The sequence below is a fragment of the Phyllopteryx taeniolatus genome, chromosome 9 (genome assembly GCF_024500385.1).
Source record: "Phyllopteryx taeniolatus isolate TA_2022b chromosome 9, UOR_Ptae_1.2, whole genome shotgun sequence".
Taxonomy (NCBI): Eukaryota; Metazoa; Chordata; class Actinopteri; order Syngnathiformes; family Syngnathidae; genus Phyllopteryx; species Phyllopteryx taeniolatus.
The window spans coordinates 21,688,701-21,716,135 of record NC_084510.1 but is presented as its reverse complement, the minus strand read 5'-3'; the positions used below and the strand labels follow the sequence as shown (position 1 = coordinate 21,716,135).

At 40.1% G+C, this 27,435-nt stretch overlaps 3 protein-coding genes across 6 annotated transcripts in view; 2 read left to right on the top strand and 1 right to left on the bottom strand.

Annotated features, from left to right (window-relative positions):
* Positions 1-660: 660 nt before the first annotated feature.
* Positions 661-5,916, top strand: alas1 (aminolevulinate, delta-, synthase 1). Of its 2 annotated transcripts, XM_061785731.1 has the most exons (11): positions 661-820; positions 1,271-1,492; positions 1,574-1,759; positions 1,829-1,954; positions 2,068-2,287; positions 3,230-3,414; positions 3,505-3,684; positions 3,784-3,948; positions 4,991-5,259; positions 5,346-5,508; positions 5,596-5,916. In XM_061785731.1, exons 2-11 carry the CDS (start codon positions 1,288-1,290, stop codon positions 5,754-5,756), a joined length of 1,860 nt encoding a protein of 619 aa, XP_061641715.1. In that variant the 5' UTR covers positions 661-820; positions 1,271-1,287; the 3' UTR covers positions 5,757-5,916. The 2 variants fall into 2 exon arrangements, with proteins under 2 accessions (XP_061641715.1, XP_061641713.1); XM_061785729.1 differs by having other exon boundaries at positions 1,574-1,954.
* Positions 5,917-15,231: 9,315 nt separating this feature from the next.
* Positions 15,232-27,435, top strand: part of poc1a (POC1 centriolar protein A) — a 39,051-nt gene continuing 26,847 nt past the window's right edge. For 2 of the 3 annotated variants that reach the window (XR_009790221.1, XM_061785691.1), the window contains exons 1-7: positions 20,197-20,330; positions 21,377-21,461; positions 21,578-21,749; positions 22,142-22,321; positions 22,387-22,494; positions 22,580-22,695; positions 24,159-24,292. Coding sequence is in view for 2 of the 3 variants with exons in the window: in XM_061785691.1 (XP_061641675.1) it covers positions 20,208-20,330; positions 21,377-21,461; positions 21,578-21,749; positions 22,142-22,321; positions 22,387-22,494; positions 22,580-22,695; positions 24,159-24,292 (918 nt within the window). In the remaining variant the exon portion in view is untranslated. Of the gene's footprint in view, positions 15,425-20,196; positions 20,331-21,376; positions 21,462-21,577; positions 21,750-22,141; positions 22,322-22,386; positions 22,495-22,579; positions 22,696-24,158; positions 24,293-27,435 lie in introns of those variants that run through there. The other variant, XM_061785692.1, reaches the window with a different exon arrangement.
* Positions 19,350-20,194, bottom strand: b9d2 (B9 domain containing 2). Its single transcript, XM_061785693.1, has one exon. The coding sequence runs from the start codon at positions 19,941-19,943 to the stop codon at positions 19,416-19,418; it is 528 nt and encodes a 175-aa protein (XP_061641677.1). The 5' UTR covers positions 19,944-20,194; the 3' UTR covers positions 19,350-19,415.

Sequence of the window (27,435 nt, the reverse complement as noted above, 5' to 3'; positions counted from 1 at the left end):
ACATCTGCAGAGAGCAGCAAAACATCACTGAGCAGGTATGCGAGACCTCTTGAGACAATACTGGCAAGAAGTATATAGAACAAAACTGCATGTAAATAAAGGCATGTCTATTTAGGAGGAATTAAAATAAAAATACAAATATTTCCATCACCACTCGTAATTTATTTTTTTTATATTTAAAATTGTGCAATTCATCAAACAATTTCTCTTTTTTTTTGCCAGTAAACTTAACTCCCCCAACTTTATTGAACATTGAAAATACAAGCAACCAAAGATGATAGCTACAATCCAAATAGGGATTCTCATGAGGGGCAAAAAAGAGCATTTAAATCATAAAGTAAATTAGGCGTTTAACGTTTCGTATAATGGAGCACAAAGAAGGAAGATAAAAATAATAAGCACTGAGCCATATCTACACTTGTTTTCTGAGCACAATACTTTTTCCTACTTATTTTTTATTTTTGTATTATTATTATTTTTTGAAGGCATGAGAAAAATATATGAATGTCTTTGATAAACCCGGAGAGGAAACACGGTTCATATCTTGCATACTGTACTTGGAATGATCTTCCTGGAAATTCTTAAATGAGGAAACAAACATCGCGAGGATGACTCGCGTTGAGCGGTCTCGCGAGTCTTCATTCGTCGCTCTTATAAGGCAGCAGCACATCCGCGTCCTTCTTGTTCGTCCTCAGTGCAGGATAACGAAGCTCTCACCTTCCTGGTGCTCATCTCCATTGACAACTTCACGCTTTCAACTTTTCGGGTCGATTTAAGGGACGAAGTTTGTCGTTTGTTTTTCCTGCGAGTTTTTTTATCGGTGAGTTTTGTAAAAAAAAATTAAAATAAAATCCCGTCTGTTCTTTACAGCCGCCATCATTCCCAGCCGCTGCTGTCTGTAATAGCTTCGTGGCTAATGGTTGCTTAAGACGAAGTCAGGTCAAACTACAAGGATTGTGTGCGCTCTTTCACTCATTTTCTTTCACTAAAGTTCTCGTTAATATTAACAGTATATATTGGTGTATAGAATAATCAACAGGGCAAAAAAAAGAAACAATTCCGTGTGTTATAATCACGTAATATCAGGAAGTATGTGGAAGCGACAGAAAGTCAGATGTTTTACTGCCTCTTAGCAATGAAGAGGAGGTATAGTCAGTACATTTTCAGCAACAGTTTTTAATATCGATAAGAAAGTAACTGCTTATCATGCAAGTTGTCATTTATGGCATGTAAACATTAAACCATTTGCCATTTGGTTCTTCTCCTGAAGAACACGTGACAATCATCATGGATGTCATAGTGCGCCGCTGTCCATTCCTGGCTCGCGTGCCCCAGGCCTTCATGCAGCAGCCCAGGAATTCGCTGGTGGTTTATGCCCAGCGATGCCCCATCATGATGGAGCTGGCTTCCAAACCTATGGCCCAATCTCTGGCGCGGGCCCTCTGCTCGTCCTCGTCCCATCACCAGAAGCCCGAGAGCAGCACCGCTGAAGGTAAAGTCATGATCAACTCAGCTACATGATTACTTGCGGTGCAATTTCATAACTAGAGCTGGCGTGTCATTGCACTTTCAGGCACAAAACCAGAAATGGAGCCCAAACTGCCTGCTGGCCACTCAACGTTGCTGTCTTCTGGTCAGGCTGTGGCCTCCAAATGCCCCTTCCTGGCTGCGGAGATGGGCCAGAAGAACAGCAGTGTGGTCCGCCAGGTCGGCATGGAGTTCCAAGAGGATGTTCAGGAAGTCCGCACTGTCCAGAAAGGTGAAAAATGGCCTTGGAAAATAGCTGTCAAAGAAACAATCAACTGTTTTGTTCCTTTCCTTGTTCTAGAAGTGTCCCCTGAGCAGCTGAAGAAGCCATCGTTGGCCAGCCCCAGCGAAAATCTCATGAAGGCCCTCCTCAAGCAGCGCCCCAAGATGGTCTCCCACCTGCTGCAGGACAACTTGCCAAGCAGCTGTAAGTGTGTGCTTGGCGGATTTGTGAGGAAATTCACTTGTCACTTTCGTCACAACGCGTTGCCATAAGGGGTCGCAATGCCACATTCGAGCGAGTTTTCCTCTTCCTGACAGTGTCCCGCTTCCACTACGATGACTTTTTCGAGAAGAAGATTGTAGAGAAGAAGAGCGACCACACGTACCGCGTGTTCAAGACAGTCAACCGCCTGGCTGACGAGTTCCCCATGGCCAACGACTTCACGGGCTCCCTGGAGGACAAGAGGGAGGTGTCTGTGTGGTGCAGCAACGACTATCTGGGCATGAGTCGACATCCTCGGGTAGTGCAATCAATCATGTGAGTTTGATTACATAAACACATGTAGTCTCATCTTTCCTACTAGGATGCAAAGAGAGAGGCTATAATTTGAAAGACAGTTGACCCCCAAGGGCAACTCATCCATTGTTTGTGTGGCCATAATAATAGCTGGTTTTAGGTTACAGTAAACCTGTAAAGTTGAAGACAATCCATTCCGTAACACTGGTTAACAAACTGTTGCCTTCATAAAAATGTAACTGTATAGGGAATTTTCAAAGTAATAGTAACATTCTTAATAATCATAGGTATAAAAAGTTACCATAACCATTCTAATATGACTGTGGTGCGTAACATCAACTCGTTTTGTTTTAACAAACTGTCACACAAGTTATCAAATGAAATCAACCACTCATGTCGTGAAAAGGTTAAAACTGCAAAAGCGCAAAAATTAACCTTTATTGACCCAAGACACCATTTTACATTTGAAAAATCTCACGGCACACCACCACATAAAAATTCACAGAAGTATGAATACTGAAATAATTTTCTTGTCACAAATTAATGACAAGTTGACTTATTCCGTGCGAAATCTGGGCCTGTTTCAATTAAAGACAAAGCTGATATACTTGCAGGAAGCCATGACTTATTAATCGGTGCACGACACCATTTACACAAGATTCAAATCAGTCAAGTCCCATGTTAACAAAAAGTTAATCAATACTGCCTCTAAGATACCCATCAAAAGTCTACTGAAACATACACAGAAAGTGGTAACCTACCAAAATAGGGGCTGACAAATTGCAACCGCTCGGTCATCCATATGACTACTGGTGAATGGTGATCATCTCAAACTATCATGACTGAAATTCTTGGTAGCAGAGGACATTGGTACAGAAAAATTGAATAACTCCAAATGTAATTCGTTTTACGGTGTCAGGGTTGTTTTTTTTATTCATTGTGAATTGGATTTGTTGTCTCCAGGGAAACACTACGAAAGCACGGCTCCGGGGCGGGAGGCACTCGGAACATCTCCGGGACAAGCAAGTTCCATGTGGAACTGGAACAGGAGCTGGCCGACCTCCACAAAAAGGATGCGGCGCTGCTCTTCACTTCCTGCTTTGTGGCCAATGATTCTACCCTGTTTACCTTGGCCAAGATGCTGGCAGGTATTTTTAATTACCCAGTCATTTCATACTGTAAATAGTTAGTACCGTAGTTTGCAATGACTGTATTTCTGACAACTTGGGTCATCGCAGGTTGTGAGATCTACTCTGACGCGGGCAACCACGCATCGATGATTCAGGGAATTCGGAACAGCGGCGCCAAGAAGTTCATTTTCCGCCACAATGATGTCTCTCACCTCCGAGAGCTGCTGCGGAAAGGAGATCCCACCAAGCCCAAGATCGTCGCCTTTGAGACTGTCCATTCTATGGATGGTCAGTTGTTCTTGTCAGTTGTCATGTGGTCATCCCGGTTTGTAGTGATTAAAAAAAACAAAAATCTAGTGTAACATTAGGCTGTTCTTTACCTGGTAGGTGCTGTGTGTCCACTGGAGGAGATGTGCGATGTGGCCCACGAGTTTGGTGCCATTACATTTGTCGACGAGGTTCACGCCGTGGGTCTGTATGGCGCCAGGGGAGGCGGCATTGGAGACCGCGATGGTGTCATGCACAAGATGGATATCATCTCTGGGACACTAGGTCAGCATGACATTTTTACTCATCACTGATTTTCTTCCCCTAAATGCAAGACTGAACAAGTATCTTAAAAGGATTGGCATATCCTGTTGTTGTTCTATTTGAGATATGGCCTCGGCCGTGTCATCCAATATGCTGGAGGGCTTAAAGGAGCTGCTCCCTGCCCTGCTGTTGCTAGGAGACCAGAGGCTTGAATTGCTCTTGTCATTGTCATTTCCATCTGTGTGCTATTCCAGACAACTGCCTTTTCTAGCTGAGAGTCCTATTGAAGGACTGGGACCAAAAACAAAGAAGAAACCTATATACATAACCCCAATAATGGCTCTAAACATTGCTTACTACTCAACTGGACAAACGTACTTGGACACCTGCGGAGTCTTTACTGCTTTAAAATGAGTCTGCTTACATTAATTGATAAAGTAATGTCCAGTGGATAGTTTCTTCTCTTATTGCGTTCTTACCTCTGTTGCACAAAAACTTAAATAATTTGTTGGCTGAATTTCACTGACTAATTAGTAAATTAAAAAGAAGTAGTCTTTTCGCTGCATTGTGGTACACCTAACGCAACCCTGCTACGTTGCAGATTTGTTCGTGTAATGCATTAACTTTCTATCGGGGAAATTCAGGCTGTAACGCAAAAATCTGTGGTTTGTAGAGGTAATTTTTTTTTTATAGGCACGACACACTCGATTCCTAACTTACTTTCTTGGCCTCGCATGTGGGAAAGGAGAGCCACAGTTGCTGATGCACTTTTCAGCTGTTTATTGAATGTCAGGAAAACAGTAAAACAAACACAATGAACGCACTCACACAGGAGCTACTGTCAGCCAAAGCTGGCGCCCAGACACTCTCAGACTCACCATAGCTTGAGCCAACCGGCCAACCTCCCTCAGCTCGTCACGTCACACGCCACCCCTCTTAAGGGCACATATCTAACATACAGAATATGTAGAGTATATTCTTTACATTTTATGCATGCAATTGTTGGTGTGCTCACATATATTTACAATGTTTGTTAAATGTTTAAATGCTTGTCCTCTTCCAGGCAAAGCCTTCGGCTGTGTAGGCGGCTACATCGCCAGCACCGCCACCCTGGTGGACACGGTCCGCTCGTACGCCGCCGGCTTCATCTTCACTACCTCGCTGCCGCCGATGCTACTCTCTGGCGCCCGGCAGTCCATCCAGGTGCTCAAGGGCGAGGAAGGCCGCACCCTGAGACGTAAGCACCAACGCAACGTCAAGCTGCTCCGGCAGATGCTGATGGACGCTGGGCTGCCTGTGGTGCACTGCCCAAGCCACATCATTCCAGTCCGGGTAAATCCTCATTACATGCCTCGAAATAGCCTAACGGTAATTGCAAAATTCAAACTGAAACTTGAGCCTTTTGCGCTACTTCTTAGGTGTCGGATGCTGAGAAAAACACGGAGGTGTGTGACCTCATGATGAGTCGCCACAATATCTACGTGCAGGCCATCAATTATCCAACTGTGGCCAGAGGGGAGGAGCTTCTGCGCATTGCTCCTACACCTCACCACACCCCTGAAATGATGAAATACTTTGTTGGTAAGCTATAGTCCTGATGTAATTTACACCTAACGTTTGTTGAAATACAAAGTTTGGTAACCTCTGTCTCTGTTTATTTCTCCACAGAGAGGCTGGTGCATACGTGGAAGGAGGCCGGCCTGGAGCTGAAGCCCCACTCGTCAGCCGAGTGCACCTTCTGCCAGCAGCCTCTGCACTTTGAGCTGATGAGCGAGAGAGAAAAGTCTTACTTCAGCGGCCTCAGCCATCCAGTCTCGGCCCGCGCATAAGAAATCACTCCCAAAGCTGGCTCCAGACGACTCATACGTCGACCTCCTTTCTCTGTCGCATAATTATCTTTGATACTGTATGTCCTCTTAAATACTTATATTTAAAATACTCTATCATCAAATACTATATACTTAAAAATAAAATACAAGTTGGAAAGTGTATGTAGTCTGTGAATTCTTCTTTCTCTCTGTCAAAGGCAAAGTAGTTGCAGTTTACTACTCTGCTAAGAACAAGATGTTCCAACACAACTGTGCAACAGTGCACAAAGCAAGGTCCATAAAGACATGGATGACCTATTAGAACACCTTTGGGATGAATAAGTGCAGAGACTCAGAGCCAGGCCTTCTTGTCCAACATCACTGTGGGACATCACAAACGCACCTCTGGGAGAATGAGTAAAAAAAAAAAAAAAAAAATCCATAAACGTGTTCAGTAACCTTGTGGAAAGCCTTGCCAGAAGAGTTGAAGCTGTTACATTTGCAAAGGGTGGAACAACATTACATTTGACTGTCTGTTGTACTAGAGCGGCTCCAACTACCGGGGACAAATTCCTTGTGTGTTTTGGACATACTTGGCAAATAAAGATGATTCTGATTCTGATTTAACCCAATGGTTTGAGAATCGGACGTCACTTAAATTAATATGCGAGTCAAGGCAGATATATATATATATTTATATATATATACACACTGTATATAGATGATGGCAGCAGTATGAGTCAAAAACAAATGAATTGAGTCTATTATGCTTTCAGTAGGTGCTACCTGAATCTTTGAGTGGATTTTGTGCCAGTGTAATCCACTAAAGGAGAGACTAATCAGTCTTCAGATTTCTGTGATAGGTTTTCATGATGCTGAAAATAGTGCTCACTGACTATCTTAGTAAGATTTTCTAAATCTTTACTAGTACATAAAAAGATACTTTGGTATCTAATGTCACTGTGTATTTTGATCGTTTGAGCCCCCTTAAGTAATAAATGTAGGGTATCTTTTTTCCCACTTCTCATAGGGAGATGTAAAAAAACTGCATCATATGCTAACAGAATTTTTTTTTAAAGGCTTCTGAGTTTATTGTCTTACACAAAGTAATACATTGTAAAAACAGTATATTCAACTGGACCTACTAACCCACCGTTCTGTGTTTGAGGTGACCATCTTTGGTATGTAACCCCAACTTAGATCCAGGAAATAAAACACCATAAGGGGCTGAACAAAAACAGAAGCACGCATGCATGCACTGTGCAACACACACACACATACACTGAAATCAAAGATCAAATGATCTGACTCACTTTGACACTCCTCTTGAAGGTATAATACTTATTTAGAGGTCTGCGCATATGGATGTGTATGGATTACAAATAACATTACATTTTCACAATAATATTATCTTTTTAAATAATTGACAATTCAGATAAGGTTATAGCCAGCATATCAAAGTGATACAAGGAAATAATGCAAGACAAATCAGAACGGAGGTTGACGCATACAAACTGCAGTGGAAATTAAGGAGCAACACTATACCAGCAAAGCTGGTTTGTGCTTGACTCAGGAATCGCTGTGTTTATGGTTTTTCATCTGACTTAAGTAATTTCTGCCTTTGCCATCAGATGTGATCGGAGCATGGCATCAGAGTTTGATGATCATTTGGAGGATTCACCGTGAAGAAGGACGTGTGAGGGCTCGTTCATAGCTTCCCACAGCTTTAATTCCCATTTGCAATCATTAAAAAAGCAAAAGGATATAGGACTACAGTCCTCTCCAAAAGTATTGGACTGGCAAGGTCAATTCCTTTGTTTTTGTTGTATACTGAAGACATTTGGGTTTCAGATCAAAAGATGAATATGAGGCAAAAGTTCAGAATTCCAGCTTTTATTTCATGGTATTTACATCTATATGTAAACAACAACTCAGGAAAGAGCACCTTTTGTTGGAATCTACCGACTTTTCAAGTCAGCAAAAGTATAAGAACATGTGACTGATGAGTGTTTCTAGTTGCTCAGGTGTTGCCTTTTAGATTGACTGATTAAACATTAGATAGTGCTTGCTTGTTGGCTTTGGATTTCACCTGTGAAAATTTCATTTGCTGTGAAGCAAACATGAAGACCAGAGCGCTGTCTATGGGAGAAAAGCAAACCATTTTGAAGCTGACAGAAAAGGGAAAAACGTTCAGAGCTATTGCACAAACATTGGACATAGCCAATACAACAATTTGGAATGCCCTGAAAAAGAAGAAAACTACTGATGTACTGAACAACAGACATCCAACAGGTCGGCCAAGGGTATCAACAGTTGCTTATGACAGAAACATTGTGTGAGCTTTGCAGAAACACCCAAAGACAACAGTCAGTGACATCACTGACAATCTCCACAGGGCAGGGGTGAAGGTATCGCAATCCACTGTTCGAAGAAGACTTCGAGAGAAGAAATATACATACCACAAGATGCAAAACCACTCGTCAGCAAAAAGAATCGAAAGGCCAGATCAGATTTTGCAAAAACGTACAGAGATGAGCCACACGCGTTTTGCAACAAAGTTTTCTGGACTGATGAGACCAAAACTAACCTCTATCAAATTGATGGAAAGGCCAAAATATGGAGAAAGAAAGGATCTGCTTATGATCCAAAACACACAAACTCATCTGTGAAGCATGGTGGAAGTAATGTCATGGCTTGGGCTTGCATGGCTGCTTCTGAAATGCGCTCACTAGTCTTTATTGATGATGTAACTCATGATGGTAGCAGCAGAATGAATTCTGAACTCTACAAAACCACTTTGTCTGGCAATTTACAGAAAAATGCATCCAAACTAATCGGGAGAAGCTTTATCGTGCAACAAGACAATGACCCAAAACACATTGCCAACACAACAAAGGACTCCATCACGGGGGAAAAGTGGAAGGTCTTAGACTGGCCAAGTCAATCACCTGAGCTTAACCTAGAAAAAAACAAGAACTGAAAGAGGCTGTAGAAAAGGCCTGGAAAAGCATTTCGAATGAAAAATGCAACAGTCTGGTAAAGTCAATTGGGCGCAGGTTTGATACAGTTATTGCAAGTAAGGGTTATGCCACCAAATATTAAATGTTAATCATTTTAAGTAAATGTAATGATGTCTATTCCAATACTTTTGACCAAAAAAAACAAAAGGTGCTCTGTCCTGAGTTGTTTAACACATCTAGATGTAAATACCATGAAATAAAAGCTGGAATTCTGAACTTTTGTCTCATATTCATCTTTTGATCTGAAACCCAAATGTCTTCAGTATAACAACAAAAACAAAGGAATTGACCTTCCCGTTCCAATACTTTTGGAGGGGACTATATATGCTTGCATAGTGCCAGAATGTTTTTTTTTTTTTTTTTTTTATTGCAAAAATATATCTTTGAATTCAATGGCACGCCACCTGGAAAGTATACTGCGATGGGCCCGTCTGGGTTCCAGTGTTGTGGTTTAACAAAAGCTCAATTTGTAAGGTAAGATACAGACACAACCATTCACAGTGGTCACTTCCTCATTACCATTAGAGTGCAGGGGGTGAAAACACATGTAAAACTTTGCATTGCATTTAAAAACTCTTTTACACATACAGCAGCTGCAATGTGAAAACAATGTATCCCTTATTGGAACTTGAGTATCGTCATTCAGGGTGCATTCTCTTTGAAATGACACTTGATCATTTTATCTGATGCACAGAGTTTGAACCGATTTGAAATTTTTTTTGTGAATAGTCATCTCTCTCCGCATAACATAACATCATCTTTTAATACTGTGCAGGGAACTCGTTCATAAAATGTGCTTGTCCAAATACAAATCTTTGTGTGCCATGATAGGTGCTCGTGTTTTGGTTAACAATGCAATTCAAATGGGCTCAGCAGTTAACTGTGAACAATGCAGACTATCAAATGAGGGGTATTACAGTCACTACCCATCTTTTTTCCTTCTGGGAAAAGGTGGGCATCTATTTGATGGAGGCTTTAATTTCTCTGACGCACACTAGAGAAGTGTAATTCAGCAGCTTGGTGATAAAGTGCTGCATCCTGGAGTGAAAATAGAATTCAGTCTTTATGGGCACTCATGTGCACTTCACAGTTGGCAAAAATCCCTTTTTTTGACTCGGGTCACCAAGTACCACCTCTTAGCTCCACCCCGAGTCATCATGGTAAGGAAACCCGGACTCGCAGTCGTAGCAGTAGAGGGGACGAGATGAGCAACTGCTCATCTTTATGAGAAAGGACTGCCCCTTCAAACTCGGCTAATCTCAGCATGTCTAAAAAGCAGGGGGAAATTGTGCTATAACTCATGATGTATTTTGATGAAAGCATGTATTAAGACACATGGGAACTGTTTTAAATTGCGAAAATGCATTATATGTATCTTTTATGGTCCTTCTATTCAACCTCATTATCTCATATCACGTGCAACCCTCTTTTCTGGCTGCAGGTCTGAGGCCTCCAGGAATGTGACCACGTGAGCCTCCCTCTGAAGTGTTCATGAATTGCACAGCATCATCTTTTGCCTTTCTCCTAAGCCCGATAACACAAGTATCATAAAGTGAATTACCTTTTATGATGCCATTTACAATCTACATACTCTTGTGTAAAAAGTGTACCTTTTACTATTACATGCAGTCACGGTTTACAAATCAGGAAATCACACAGTGATTCCTGTTTGTAAAGACAGTAGCAGTGCCTCCGAGGACAAACAGGCAGTTGTATAACTGCCAGTGTTGTAATGGGATAAGGAGAAAAAAAACAAAAACACTCAAGACACGCCTGTTCTTGCTGTACGTCCAAAGAAGAAAATGCCAAAATAAAAAAAGTCCCTGCTAGTGAGCAGTAATTAACACTTCCTGTTACAATTCATGAGAATTCCATCGTCTAACAGGTCAAGCGAGCATCTTTCTCATGCTAGTTTGTTTTTTTAAATTGTGGAAAATATGCATTGATGCGTGCGTGCTCACCACTTTTTCAATCATGTTAATTTGCATTTTTTTTATTAAATCATGATAGCTGGCTAGACTCCAGCACGCCCGCGACCCTAGTGAGGAGAAGCGGCTCAGAAAATGGATGGATGGATGGATATTTCAAATTGAAGACTCAAAATGGAAATAAAAGGTGATGACACACAGGTGAATATTTTCTACTGGGTGTGTTTAGCGCAAGACATTTCTTGGGTGCAGCATGAATGTTGAAGGGGTAAGACGAATGACGTACAAATATACCCGCAATACCTGAGTGTGTTTTTAGAGGCAGCACTAATATTTTGGTGAGTGATTTAGTCATAGGAGAAGACTTTTGAAAGGCAAACACATATGGTACATAATACATAATATGGTGTTATAAAAAAATATATGCCTTTGCTCTTATTGTATAACGTGTATTCTTTGTTCATCATAACCTTATATAATATTTTGTTTTGGTACAAGGATAAGGAGAGTTCACCATGTTTCTCCGTCTTTGATATTGCATTATCACTTGTCTGTGGTTGGGCGAGAGCGCCAGTTGCATGACACAGATGATAACTGTGTTTTTATGTGTGTATACATGACCTCGCCTAAGAAGAAATAGGCAGACACTTTTTAAAACCACCAGGTAAATTTGAACACAACAAAATACAGTATAGTATACATACAGTAACATTTCTCACTTAACTGAAGACGCAAGTGGAGGCAGAATACACCACACACATTAAGACTTTTTGAGGGGAAACAAATGGAATACTCCTCAATGGACAAGTAAGTGGCCTGCTGTAAACCCAATACAGTATGCTTTTCACTTAATGCAGATGCATGTGAACGTTGCTGGCTTCAAACAAAGCTCACACTTCAGTGACATTCAAGCACTCCAAACTTCCGGCAAAGGAACTATAAAAAAATGTGTAATTACCATCATGTCCTTTGAGCTCATACAAAATTGCTGTAGTCTATACTTTCATTCCTTAATGGTAAATTTCATCCCTGTAAAATTGTTTAAGAAAGTCTACACTTCAGTCACATCTTGTTTGATGTATTTCAAATCCATTGCGGTTGGTTCATACAGGTTTGAAACTTAACAGATATTCTTTTGATTATAAATGAGTGGCAATGAGCTTCATATAGGCAAAAATATTGGTAGCTTGTGATTTTGTTTTTATTTTTATTTTTTAAACCAAGCTCTTGTATTGTGGATCACATTAGATTGAGCAGGTGTACCTAATGTGTCTGTATCTTTATTGTGGAAATGACGCAGTCTAAAATGCTGGTGAAGCGAAGCGTTTACCATTCTGTTATAATCTTACATACTGAAGGGGCTTGTGCACGTGCACGGCTCCTGGAATTGGGCCACAATGACACCCATCAACCTTCACCACATCCCCACAGTAAGGCCCCCTTTGGCACTCATATCACAGCGTCCTTGCTGGTCTCTCATTGACATAAACTGGCCAGTTTCCAGACTTTCCAGCTGGACATTCCGCACCATCCCTGGCCTTTCATGTTCTTGTTTCAATACACCCCCACCTACATGCAAGGTTAAACATTTTTTTTTTTAAGCTGTCCATCAATTTGTTTACTTTAAATACACAGACAAATATATTACACACTGGTGTTGTTATGTGACCTTTGTTATTTATTTTGTGTACGCAACCTTCCCTCCAGTATCAAGGCTGTCAGACTTTGTCCACGCTTGCATGAATTCTTATCAGGAACAAGGATGTACAGGAGGAGGAAGGATACCTTCGCTAAATGGCAAGCTGCTCAAGTCAAAAAGCTGTCGTGCAGGATGGATATAATCATTTTACTGCACACAGTGCAACATTTCTTTGTCTGGTTCCCCTTCTTGTTGACGCTAAATGAAGAGAAAGTCAAATAAGTTTGTTTTAAATGAAAACAGTGAAGAGTAAAAAATGCAAAAGGCCTTCTCAGTCCCAACAAAGTGTTTACTAATCAGATACTTTATTTGTTTTATCGTAATTGTGTATTTCTTTCTTACCTTCCATCTTTTTAAAATACAGTAGATCATATTTTACCCTGCTACACATTGTTACAGGTTGAGAGGAACATGTATATCTGTTTGTAATAGAAATCCATTATAATGCTGTGAAAGCATAGATCTGTTTCTGTTGCTAAATATTCCTAATAACAGTCGGTTGCTTTTCTTTTATGAACTACATTGCCACAAATGTTTTGTAATTCCATCTATCCCTCTATTATCTATACCGCTTATCCTCACGAGGTTGCTATGAGGAAAACAAAATGAAAAAAAGGGACATATGGGGCCATGTTTTGACATTTAAGCTTACTGATGTTTATTTTGATAACAGAGGCATTGTGTTATGCATGGCTTGAGTTTTTCTGAGGTCACTTATTTGTTTTCTACCTTCAAAATGTCATGAAATTACTTGTTAACAAAAACCTGTCAAACCATTAGGCCAATCTTTTCCTCATCAAGTATATACAGTACTGTAGTTGGCTTTGTTGTGTTGCTAAATATACACCACTACGTTGCAAAACGAGTCTTAAAACTCATTCTTAAAGCTGTGGAGCAACAAAGATACTTCCTCTTTGCTCTGAGAGCTTGACAGACTGCAGGTGTGTCCAAAAATTATATACCAAATTTAACTTTGTTAATACAAAAGACAGACATTTTGTAGAGTTGAAAGTTGCTCATAAACTCAACTAACAATTTGTCAAGCAGAAAAGCTTGTTTCTGAGACAAAAAATGGTGTGAAATGCTAACACACTCAAGATAGGAGCCAGACATGAAGGATGAAAACAAAAAACAAGAAAAATGCTTTGGGCAACGTTCTAGGTTAACTATTTTCTCCCTCCCTTCGAAAATGGCAAACTGTGAGCAAGTCCACACACGTCTTTTGTTGGTGTTGAAAATTATTCCAGAATGGACTTCCTTGTTCATGTTCTTCATTTCCGCCTGGAAACTGGCATTGCTGAAGAGTTAATTGCATTTAAATATCTAACTTGACAATAACTATCGTATCATAAGATTATCTGAAACCTTGGCAATGTCTTGAAGGGAAACTAAATCTATGTAGCATGCATAACTGCATTACAAATAATTTGTTTTATGGTATGGATGGTTGGGGGGGGGGGGGGGGGGGGGGGGGTGAATTTTCAAATTTAGTGTTATTATATCCCAGTCTGTGATCAAACAAAATAAATGAAAGATGAAATTGAATTTTAATGTACACTATAGGTGCAACACGAGTGGCAGAACAATAATTTGTAGCTCATTTGTTGGTTTTAAGTGGTAGCACAGCACCCGAGTAGTTAACAGATTTGCCTCACAGTTCAGAGCTTCAAGGTTTGAATCTTGGCTGTGGAGCTTGTTCTGCCCTTTTTTCCCTCCACTTTCACCTTACTGGTCTGAAAATTATGCCAATGACATAGACCGACAGGCAGAACAATTAAATGCTCTTCTGCTAAATGGCAGAATGTACAATTAGCCAGTGTATCCATTTTTTTTGTCATTCATACAAAAGAAAGATTTACGCTGATAAAGTAAATTTGTGAGTAAATTAAAGAGAGATTATCATTAAATCAGTATACTCAATAATGTTTTGTGACATTGTTTAGTGGTGTGCTGTGTAATTTTGCTAATGTAAAATATGTGCCTTGGCTCAGTAAAGGATGGGAAACACTGACCCGTGATTCCCAACCAGGGCACAGTAGTGTGTTGTGAGAGTATTAACTAATTAAATTAGTCAAGGTTTCCCAGGAAATTATGCAAATTCACTTAATTTGTCTGAAAATTTATATTAATTACAAATATATCTTTGTTCATCTATCTATGACAGCTATGTATACTGACAAATTAACTAAAACAATTTAATGCTCTTCCTTTAGAGGGCAGATACAATATACTGATGTACTGTTACCATCATCCATCCATCCATCCATCCATTTTCTGAGCCGCTTATCCTCACCATACAACAGAATAAGTCATGGTTTCCAACGCATCTATAAACCTTATTTTCTATTAAACAGGCCCAGATTCCACAATGAATACGTACATTTGCGAGGAAATGGAGACAATATCATTATTTTAGTATACACCATAATTTCTGTGATTTTTTTAGGGGTGGGGTTCTGTGGGCTTTTTCTAATGTTAAACGGGTGTCGTGGCTCAATAAAGGTTGTGTACTACTTTTATGGACAATGGATGGATGGTGTACTTACTGTATGTGACGCCTTTTAAAGTAGTTTGACAATCGTTTACTTCATTAAAGACATTTTCTATTATACAACGTATGCGTAGAAGGAAGAGTACACTGACATCTGGCGATAAAAGGCCGGCACTGCAGTTTGTAACACCACATAAAAAAGCAACGTTAAAATCGCTTACCAACTGTTAATTGACTAGAATAATAGCATCAATTGAAAGTAATTTATATTATATCAGTACATTTATTCCGTGTTTTGTTTTTTTGTTTTTTCCTGAGGAAAATTATGCAGCGTTCCCTTTAAGAAATCCGACTGGTAGCGGGGCGCCCAATCGCGGCGCGTAAACTGAAAGTTGGTTGTTGTCACCGGCTAGCAGCTAACGGCTAACAGCTAGCCTTTTGCAGCTTAGTCGAGCTTCTCAGGGAGTACCGTATCGCTCTTGACGAACAGTTTGAAAGTTGTCACTACGTACCGTGTCGTCCCTGAACCGCGAAATATGACCTCTGCACTGGTAAGGGAGTTCATCAAGCTATCTGTTAGCCGCTTTGGGGTGGAAGTTACGTCTGTCATAAGTAGCGAATGACGCGCAGCGGACGAAACGTTTACATTTACAAGGTGTATGTGTATGTGATGCAGTTCTAATTTCTGGGTACACATGTTCATTTGGGCATAGTAGTATTTCGAGTCATGAAACACTAACCAATTAAGTATATTCATGGCGGAAATGCATCACGAACGATATCCCAGAGTCACTTTAATGAATGCAGACCGATACAGTGTGACTGTGGAGGAAAAAGTATAAGGAACATTCGGAATTTCTTAAATTTCTGCATAAATTGTTCATAAAATGTGGTCTGATAGTCATCTAAATCACAAGGTTAAATAGTCTGTCTAAACTAATACAACACAAACCATTATATGCATTTCTTTTTTTATTTACACAAATGCTAACATTCACAGGGTGGGGAAAAATTAAGTGAACTATTGGATTTAATAACTCTTGGCAGCACTAACATTAGCCAAACGTTACCTGTAATAGCACATCAGACATGCACAATGATAAGAATTAGTTTGGGACTATTTCTCCCAACAAAACTGTTGCAGTTCACAAAGATTCCTGGGATGTCAGATGTAAATATCTCTCTTGAGGTCATGCCACAGCATATGAAGTCAGTACTTTACATATAAACTTTTGAAAAGCTGGAAGAGGTTACAAAAATATCTCTTGAGGTCTTCATGTTCATCAGTCCACTGTTAGACAAATTGTCTCTCAATGGAGAAAGTCCATCACTGTTGCTTCTCTTCAAGGAGTGGCCGTCCTGTCAAGATGACTGCAAGCACAGTGCAGAATGCTCACTCACATAAAAAGAACCCTAGTGTGTCAGCTGAAGACTTACAAAAAACACTGGCACATGCCAACTTCTCTGTTGAAAAATCTACCATATGTCAAACATTAAACAAGAATGGGGTTCATGGGAGAACACCAATGAGGAAGTTGTTGCTATCTTAAAAAAATAAATAAATAAAAAAATGCTCCACTGTTGAAGTTTTCTAAAGAGCACTTGGATGTTCCACAGCACTACTGCCAAAATAATCTGTGGACAGAAGAAACTGGTGATGCACCAAAATGAAAATTCAAAACAGAAAATCAGTAAACCAAGGCTCGAAACAAAACCAGAGAAGTACGCGCCGGCCGCAGTTTTTGCTTGCGTCATCAACATTCTGTTTGAGCCGTCTTGTTTCGGTGACAAGTCTTTTGGCTGAAAACCGAAAATAGCCAAGAGGAGAATTTTCGATGGCTGAAAATTTGGTGCATCGCTACATGAAACTAAAGTTGAATTGTTTGGGAGGAACACACAATGCCATGTGTGGAGGAAAAATGTCACTGCACACCAACATCAAAACCTTGTGCCAACTGTGACGCATGGTGAAGGGAGCATCATTGTGTAGGTGTGCTTTGCTCCCTCAGGGCCTGGAAAGCTTGCTATCATCAATAAAAAAAATGAACTTGAGGCTATCTGTCCAACAGTTGAAGGTCAAAAGAGGATTAGTGTTCTAACAGGACAATGATCTTAAAGACAGAAGCAAATAAACAATGGTTGAAGAATGGTTTCAGAAAAAAAAAACGTGTTCTGGAGTGACACAGTGAAAGTCCTGACCTCAACCTGATTGCAATGCTGTGGTATGACCTTAAGAGAGCTATTCACACCAGACATCCCAGGAATGTTGCTGAATTGCAACCCTTTTTGTAAAGAGGAATGGTTCAAAATTCATCCTGATTATTGTGCATGTCTGATCTGCAATTACAGGAAACGTTTGGTTGAGGTTATTGCTGCCAAAGAAGGCTCAACCCTTTATCAAAACCACATATTTGCATACACTATTAAAAAACACATTTGTCTCACTATTTGACATGAAATCAGACTAAACCTTTCCTGTTTTAGGTCAATTAGGATTACCAAAATTTGCTAAATGCCAGAATAATGAGAGGATTTCTTTTGACAATTTTTCATTACGTTATTCAAAGTCACAAGTTTACATACAGTAAGATTACTATGCCTTTAAACAATTTGGGGAAAACCCAGATAATGTCATTTCTTTTGAAGCTTCTGATAGGTTTATTGACAATTGAGCTAATTATAGACATATCTGTGAATGTAAGGTTTATTGACAATTGAGCTAATTATAGACATATCTGTGAATGTATTTGAACTAGGCACCCCTGAAACACACTGCTCATTTGTGTAACATCATAGCATGCCTGAAGGTGCTACATAAATCTGTTCAATTATAATTGAGTATAAACACCGTGGGAATGTCCAGTTATCATACCGTTCAGGAAGGAAACGGGTGTCCCAGAGACGAATGCTCTTTGGTTCTAAATGTGACCTTGTTAAGATGCTGGCTGAAGCTGTAAGTCTGTGTCATGATCCACAGTGAAATGAGTAAGGTACCAAAATGGACTGAAAGGTCACTCTGCCAGGAAGAAGCCATTACTTCAAAAGAAACATCAAAAGGTCAGAATATACAGTTAGCAAATGCACACAGGGACAGGTACATTAATTTTTGGAGACATGTCCTGCGGTCTGAGAACACCATCCCAACATTAAAGTAAGGGAGTGGCAGCCTCATGTTGCGGGGTTGTTTTCCTCAGGAGGGACTGTTGCCCTTCACAAAATAGCATGAGGAAAGAACATTATGTGCGAATACTGAAGCAGCATCTTAAGACACCAGCCAGGAGGTTAAAGCTAGGGCGTAAATGGTTCTTCCAAATGGACAATGACCCATACTGGTTAATAAGTGGCTGAAAGAAAACCAAGTCAATGTTTTGGAGTGGCCATCGCAAAGCCCTGATCTCAATCTTACTGAAAAATAATGGGCAGCCCTGAAAAGGCATGTGCGAGTAAGGTGGCCTACAAACTTGGCTCAGTTGCACCAGTTCTGTCAGGAGACATAGGCGAAAATTCATGCCCACTATTGTGAAAAGATTCTGGAAGTATATCCAAAACGTTGGACCCGTCATCCAGTTGAAAGGCATTGGTAGCAAATACTAATAAAATGTATGTTAATCTCTGACTTTAGAGAAAGTTATGAAAAAATATCTTTAAAAAAAAAAAAAAATATTCTGGCATTTAGCAAATAGAAATAAATTTGGTAATCTCGACTGACCTTAAAACACAAAAAGTTTAGTGTGATTTCATGACAGTGAGGGGGGGGAAAAAAAAAAGCGTACGTCTTTTTATATACTGTATGTAAACTTCTGGATTCAACTGTACATCAAATTTGTATGTAGAGTATACATGATATACATGTATTTAAGTTTTGTCTGAAGACATCTGCCATAAAGAAAACAAAATTTTAGCAAGTTCGGGTTCAAGTAGTTATGCTGGTTATTGCAGCAAACACAGGAAGTCTGTTAACCTCTTTTCCGGGTTTGGTCACGTGACGTTCTGCATATGGTGGATGGAAAGGTATTGTATTCAAGCATAAATATAAACATTGTTTTGTCATAAGCAGACATCCATAAAAACTACATTTTACAAAGCATGACAGTTCAACAAATTTATTTGTGAGTGCAGTAACTCTTTATAAAGTTTGAAATAACAAAAACGGTAATAAGTGAAATATTACTCATCCCCCCCCCCCCCCAAATCCGTTCATAAATCGAATGCAGCAAATTACTAGATAATGGGGAAAGGGGGCAAGGTTCATCCATTAAGTCAAATATTAATTTCATTATTATGCTAAAATATATTTCCCCGAACTATATTTGAGTTCCCTATTAAGAGAAAACATTCAATTTTGTAAATTCCTGGTTTATTCCCATGTAAAGTGTCAAAATTCACTGAATTTTTCAACCAAGTTGGTTGGACGTGTGTGATTTCGAAGGACGTACAGTTAGTTCATTTTGGTCCATGGTTCTGATTTTTGTTTAAAAAAAAAAAAAATAATAATAAAAAAATTAAAAAAAAGGACATAAAAGCATGCGAGTCATTTTGGTGTCAATTCTCGACGCCATATTTGTCAAAGTGTCTCATGATGATGCCGAGCTCCAGCTCTACGGTGCCCATGGCCGCGGTGTGTAGCCTGTATCTGTCCGCCCCGCTGTAGATGAGATCCGGGCTCTTGAGCTGCGGTCCACCGCCTACAAACGTTCGCGATAGCTCCTCCTGCCAGGAGCCGAGGGGCCTCCACGTGCAACAGCTGACTCGATGGTGTCCCGGGCTGGAGGGGACGTGGCAGTAGCCGTATCCGAACAACTCGCACCGACCGAAAGAGTCCTGGTGCCACACCTGGAGGTGGATCTTGGGCCAACCTTGGAGTCCCTTGGTAGTGTAATGCAGGTCAATAGGGTGGCACCAGTACGCCATGTCTCCCGTCTGAGGGCTGTCCACTTGAGTTTGACCCTGCTTCAAGCCGGAGAGAAGACGCCACGCTCCGCCCGTATGAACCCCCCATTTGCAAAAGAGACGGTTATGAGGGAATCCCGTGGCACCAACCAGCTGGCCTATGATGTGCAGCTCGGCCATGCCACGAAAAAAAATCCACCCCGGCGTGGCAAAACAAGTCTTTTTAATCTTTTCCGCACGCGAGCTATGTCGCTGCTAGCGTCGCAGGCTTACGTCTCCTTGACAACACTCTTATTTACCTGACTCGTGTTGCCCCGCGCTTTGATTGAGAGGTGGTACAAAAAGCTCCCCTCGCATTTAAGTGGGTTACTGGTTACTTGAGTCGTCAACTTTGTATAAAGAACCTGTAGAAAACATCTACGGCAAAGCGGCCTGGATTTCGCAATGCTGCGATGGATGCACAAAGCTGGGCCGAAAAGACAAACGCCAGAGACAAACAAGTGTGGCGCAGCTACTTCTTCATGGCCGCTTGGAAGCAAATCCAATCGGAACAGCGCCACCATGCGGGTATAAGCCTGATTACGATCGTCAACGTGCACTCAGCTGCTACATTAGGCACACATTATTTTTTTATTGTGAAGAAATGACAGCTTACTATGCGTCAGACAAGTACCGTAAACGAAGGAACACGCACGTGCGTGCATGCGTACGCGTGTGTTGTGCGTGTGCGTAGGCCTACTAGGTACGTTGTGTTCCATGTAGATAGATGATGTAAGAGATGACGTACACATTGGAAAACATGTTTTTATTAGTAGTAGTAGTAAAAACAGCACCAGAAAAAGAGAGAAAATGGTCATAAAAATGTACACAAAATGAAATGAGTGAATAATTAATCATTTGTCTCAGGTATCCAGGTAGGTAGGTTGGTAGGTATAATGTGCAAAATACTCAATAGTGGCAACAAAGGAGGTACACACAATACAAATGAATGATAATACATTACTGGACATTTGGGTAAGCAAAATGAACACACCATCTCTAGAACTGCTAAGGTTACAGGACATTGCATATTGCAGTCTCTCGCAAAGGTGCGCTCCATGCTTCTTGCCTAGATGTCCAAGTTCATGGGAATAGTAAACCCACAAATGTGCCCATCTTATACCTATTTTCTGGCCACAAATTAGTCTTTAGTGGAGGGTGTCAATGCGTTGCTCAAAGGGCCAGTAGTCAGGAAGCAGACTAGCATCCCTGCAACGACTACTTTCCATTTTCATTTGTCTGCAGCAGAAGTCGAACCATGACCCTCCGGTTCCAAAGCCCAAGTACTTACAAATGAGCTACATCCAATACTGTTTTATATATATATATATATATATATATATATATGGCATCGCAGCATAATAATACTTAATTTTTATTGACGCGGTGCGCGATAAGTATTAAGTCAAATTAAAATGATGGCCAAGTGGCCAGACCAGTTTACAGACGTGTATGACATTTTCAGACCCATTGCAGACTGTTAATGCAAAATCTTTCATTGTTTAGTCATTAATGCTAAAAGTCAGGTTATGTAATATGTAGCAATATTTTAATTTGTCTCTCTATCCACATAGCCTGATCCGACACTTGAGCGTAATTTCAAGGGTCACAAGGATGCTGTGACGAGTGTGGACTTCAGCAGCAACATGAAACAGATTGGTAAGTGCTCTAATTTCTCTCTACATTTATGAATCAGTGCTCTAATTTGACTTTTCTTATGTTTTCTGACACTTGCATACCAAATCTTATTCACGCCCGGCATTGTCATTCTCCAGCCACAAGCTCCACTGACTGCATCGTGATGATCTGGAACATGAAACCTCAGAGGCGTGCGTATCGTTTTGACGGACATGAAGACTCTGTCACCTCGATCCAGTTTTCTCCCTCAGGACACCTGGTAGCCTCCTGCTCCAAAGACAAGACTGTACGCCTTTGGGTGCCCAACATGTATGTTTTCTTGTTGTTTTTTTGCCCAGGTACAGCTCTGTTATTTCTTCAATTTGTTCTTTTATTTATGCACGCACCTCAATGATTTGGACAGTACAAAGAAGAAAAACAATAATTTCTATTTAAAAAAAAAAAAAAAAAAAAAAATTCTCATATTTTACCCATTGTAAAATAATAGTTAAAGTAAAGTAAAACTTGAAGACACCTGAGAGCTACGTAATGGAGAGGGAGAAGTTTGCAGGGCAATACTCATCACCCAGTGGTGTTTTATTGTTATAACTGAAATTAATAAAGCCATTGATGCTTACCGGTAGTTGTATTGCTCATATTGTACTGAGTAGCCAGACCCTCATGTCTATGTGTGTGTGTGTGTGTGTGTGTGTGTTTTGCAGGAAGGCTCAGTCAACCGTATTCAAGGCTCACACGGCCACTGTGCGTAGTGTGAACTTCTCCGGGGATGGTCAGGCTCTGGTCACGGCGTCCGATGACAAGACAGTCAAGGTCTGGGCCGTTCACCGACAAAAGTTCCTGTTCTCCCTCAATCAGCACATCAACTGGGTCCGCTGTGCCAGGTATGAGTCTTTTTTTCAATTCCAAATTGATCTTTAACCTCATTAAGTATATACATTTCTTGTAGGTTTTCTCCAGATAGCCGCTTGATCATTTCCTCAAGTGATGACAAAACCATTAAGCTCTGGGACAAGAACAGCAGGGAATGTATTCATTCTTTCTACGAACATGCAGGGTGAGCCCTTTTTACCAGAATTTGACCGAAGCAAAGATGTCGCTCTTCATTTATTAAGTTCATTTTTATTTCCTCTATCCTCTAGTTATGCAAACCATGTGGATTTCCATCCCAGTGGAACATGCATCGCTGCAGCCAGTACTGACAATTCAGTGAAGGTGTGGGACATTCGATCCCTTAAGATGCTGCAACATTACCAAGGTAAAGAGTCAAGACACCTTGCCATTATTTTAAGTAATCACAGCCTGTTAATTGTCAGGCTATAATCAACAGTGTCTGTCTTAGTTTGTATTCATGATGTCTTTCATTGTCATTACATGAAATGTTGACAAGGCCTGTTTGTCTGTCTACCGCTCTGTTGTTTTAATTGGCTCCCCTTAATGGATTTCAGCTGTGAGAGCTAATCATGGATAATGACATCGGTTCGGGAACAGTCCTTCTTGTCCCCTCCTCCGCTTCATTATGTTGATTAAGTTCACAAATTCCCAGCCTGACATGAGAAAATGACAGGTTGATAAAATATGATACTCTTGGTTTAAGTAGCTTAATTAAAATGTATTCTGTTTCGGTTGTTTTTTGGGGGCCGCATTATCTGGAATGTGAATGTAAGCCACATACAGGAGAACTTCCAAAGTTAAAATTTGAACAGGGGTGTGTAGACTTTGTAGCAAAACACATAATTGACCTGACTAGAGACGTTTAACAAATCTCTTTAAATGTTGCGTAGTTTTACTTAATTGTACTCGTTGTTTTATTATGACATGGTTAACTATACTAACTTGTATTAACTTAAGGCATGTTAAAATGGTATTTAAAACATCACATGTACTTGAGTGTGACAGTTTGAGCCTGAAACAAATGAATTAATTGTTTGAACATGATTTTAATGGGATAAATTAAATTGACATTTGAACAGCTCTGAAGTTAACCAGGAACAGATTGTGTTCTGCTATGGTTGTTTCCCCTTGTTCTCTATATACACTCAGCTCCCACAAATCTAGGTACACATGTAATGTGATCCAATACAACTGCCATATCAAAATTGAATGCCTGTTTTGAGAGGTAAAAATCTAACCAAAAGTGTATTATTGTGCTTGTGGTTCGCATCATAAAATTATAAAATAAAATAAAAAATAAACATTTAAAATCATAAATTTTTATTTGTTTTTTGTTTTATACCGTTTTGTGAGTTGTTGACAGCTGTCTTCTATCATCTTTCAGCCAAAAGAGGGCGCCTGTGGTTCATGGAAAATCTGCTGTATTCATTTTGTCTCTGTCAAGACTCCAATTACTACAGTACATGCCTACATGAATCAAATGTGATTATCGGAGCTTGCCATCATCGTTTGTGTGAATTTAAACATGATTTTGAGCCAGCATTGAGTCACAATGTGAAGAGCATAAATACAGTAAACTACATATAAAATGGTGGAAGAGGAGAAAACAGGCAGTTCTGCTAGAATCGGTTGCATACGGAATTGCTTTGAATTATGCAGGTATGTTAATTATGTACAACAGGCCTCTGCAGTTTATGTGGTGCCTGGTTGGCCTGCCTATACAACTGTAATCGAGGCTAGCAGACGTTTCACTGTTCAGTATTTGTGAACGTGAATTAATATTGTATGTGCTACTTTTGTATTTGTGTGTGAATGTGTTCCTTCTAGTCCACAGTGGGGTGGTGAACAGTTTGTCTTTCCATCCATCTGGTAATTTCCTCCTCACCGCGTCTAACGATTCCACAACCAAGATATTGGACCTTGTGGAAGGAAAACTGTTGTTTACACTGCACGGACACCAGGTACAATCATGCAAATACGAACCAAAGTTCTTCATATCCTTGAGTTAAAGGGACTGTAAAGTGAGAGTATTCTCAAATAATGCTGGGCTTTAAGAATTCTATTGGTTTTACTGCAGTTACATGTACAATTTAGGACTCAGGGCTCACCAACCTTTTTGAAACAGAGCAACTGCTTTGGTGCTGATTAATGCAAAGGGCTGCCAGTTTGATGCACATTTCTGAAAGAACCAATTAGCTTAAATTACCTTTTAATGATGTTACAATTAATTATATTCATCTATGTGAAGACGCTGCACGTTAATGATTTCTTATAATAACTGATTGAACAAAGGAAGAAACATAAATGTCTATATCCAACACTTTCTATAAAACTTTTCTATAAAACAGTTTTTTACATTTTCAAGTGATGACTTCTACAACATTCAGAGGAAATCACAATGTCCCATCACAAGTCAGCTAAGGGGATTTTTAAAACAGGCCTGTCAGCTACTTGCGGGCTACCTGGTGCCTACATGCACCAAATTGCTGACCCCTGGTTTAGGTGGTCATGAAAATTGTTCTCCATGTAAACTGGCTGCATTTTTTCTTCCTCGAAGTGTGTATACAGTATGTTCATTTACTTTTTTACCCCTTTTGTATGTGTATACAGTTTATTTTAGTATTTGCCAGGCAAGCAGCCCACTCATAATGACTCATCTCCGAAACAGGACCCTGTTTTCTTCCTCTGTTCGTGTGGATCCTATCCTCTGCCTCCTCCTCTTCCTCCTCCTCTTTTTTCAGCTCCTTCCTTTTGTCCGTTTACTCTCTGTCTGTCTGTTCTCCAGCTTTGATATTCTCACCTTAGGCCCGACTGGATTGGCAGGCCCAACAACCAGTGGAAACCTATCGATCTATCACATTTTTGTGTCCTGTGTGTGGTCCTTCTACCTCATTTGCCACTTGTACACTCTTTGTTCTGATTTAAAAAACAAATAAATCATATCCTCCTTCTCACACCTCTAAAGTTGTCATCTCATGCACACATTCTCAGTTTGTCTCATTGTTCTTTTTGGCTCAGCACTGACTCCATTCTGTTGGAGCTGGCAGCTCTCACAGTACAGTAGAACCACTCAATTCATATGACGCAGATGTCGTACGATTAAGAAAAATTGGCTTCTAAAATAGCTAAAAAAAAAAAGAAGCAGGAGTCAGCTGGCTTTAGGCCATTTGTTTTTCACTGTTGTTAACTTCTTCTTACACTTAACTGGCAGATGAGAAGAGACCCTCACCACCGACACTGGATAACGGGTGTCCCCGCATTCAAGGAGCACAGTGGCAAGTCAACCTGTTCTCATGCAAATAAGCCACACGGTTGCCTGTTCAGTGTACAAATCTTCTCTCCAGGCTGCTCAGTACAATATGGCTAAGTAAATAATAATAATACATAATAATCATAACAGAAGAACAGAATCTACAGCGGCTTGGATTCTCTCGGTCTATATTTTTGTCACTGTGATCATAGATCTCAGATTATAATGACAGTTGAAATGTTACTCAAAACATTGCCTTTACAATTAACAAAGGTTTTAAGGTGAGCGAGTGTGACCCTGGAATAGATTCTTTCAATTTCACTTATGTCTTAAGGGAAAATCATTTAAAATCAGAGGTCTGCGTCCTGGAAAGGAGAGATTTCACTGTATTAGTGTTCGCTCCTGTCAGTATGTGCGCTAAGGTTAATGTGACTGCTTCACTGGGACCTCTTTTGATGGTGCTTCTACAGGTTGCGCATCAAGAAATATAAAACAACATACTTTTTTTCTGACTGACATAAAATCAGAAAAAGCTTTTCCTAGTTTAGGTCAATTTTACAGTGTTGTGAAAAAGTATTGGCCCCTTCTCAAATTCTTACATTTTTACTTTTTGCATAGATCACTTTAAGATCATCATACAAAGGTAAATATCAGACAATTTTATAACCCGTCAATTTAAAATTATTTTTTTAAAAGGTGATTTCATTTGTTAAGGGGGAAAAAAATATTCAAAGCTATTTGACCCTGTGTGAAAATGTAATAGCCCCCTAAACCTAATAACTGGTTGAGCCATCAGCACCAGCAACTGAAATCAAGCGTTTTCTATAACTGGCAATGAGTCTTTCACATCTCTGTGGAGATATTTTGGCCCACTCTTCCTTGCAGAATTGTTTGTATTCAGCAAAAATGGAGGGTTTTCATGGATGAGCGGCCTTTTTAAGGTCATGCCATGGCATTTCAATAGAATTCAAGTCTGGACTTTGACTAGGCCACTCCAAAACCTTCATTTTTTAAAAATGTTTTTGTAAATCCATTGAGAAGTTGACTTGCTGGTGTGTTTTGGATCGTTATCCTGCTGCAGAACTCAAGTGCGCTTCAGCTTGAGGTCACAAACTGATGACTGAACATTCTCCTTCAGGATTTTCTGTTAAAGAGCAGAATTCATGGTTCCATCAATCACAGCAAGTTGTCCAGGTCTAAAAGAGCCAAGCAGCCCAAGACCATCAAACTACCACCACGTTTGACTGTTATGATGTTCTGTTTCTGAAATGCTGTGCTACATTTACGCCAGATGTAACGAGACACACATCTTCCAAAAAGCTCAACTTTCGTCTTGTTAGTCCATTTAATATTATTCCAAAAGTATTGGCAATCATTCAGATGTTTTTTTGAAAAAGTAAGACGTGCCTTTATGTTCTTTTTGGTCAAGTGGTTTTCGTCTTTTCCTTATTGTTGAGCCATGAACACTGATCTTAACTGAGGCCTTCAGTTCTTTAGAAGTTGTCCTAAGTTCCTTTGTGACCTCCTTGGTGAGTCATTGCTGTTCTCCTGGGAAGGTTCACCATTGTTCTATGTTTTCTCCATGTGAGGATAATGGCTCTCCCTATGGTTCGCTGGAAACCTAAAGCTTTAGAAATGGCTTTTGAAGCCCTTTGAAGCCCTTTCCACATGTCAAATAAGGTCATGACACAGCATTTCAATCGGATTCATGACAAGGCCACTCCAAACCTTCTTTTTAAAATTTTACTTAATTATTATTTTTTTTAATCCCATTCAGAAGTTAACTAGCTGGTGTGTTTTGGATCATTGTCCTTCTGCGGAACCTAAGTGCGCTTCAGTTTGAGGCCACAAACT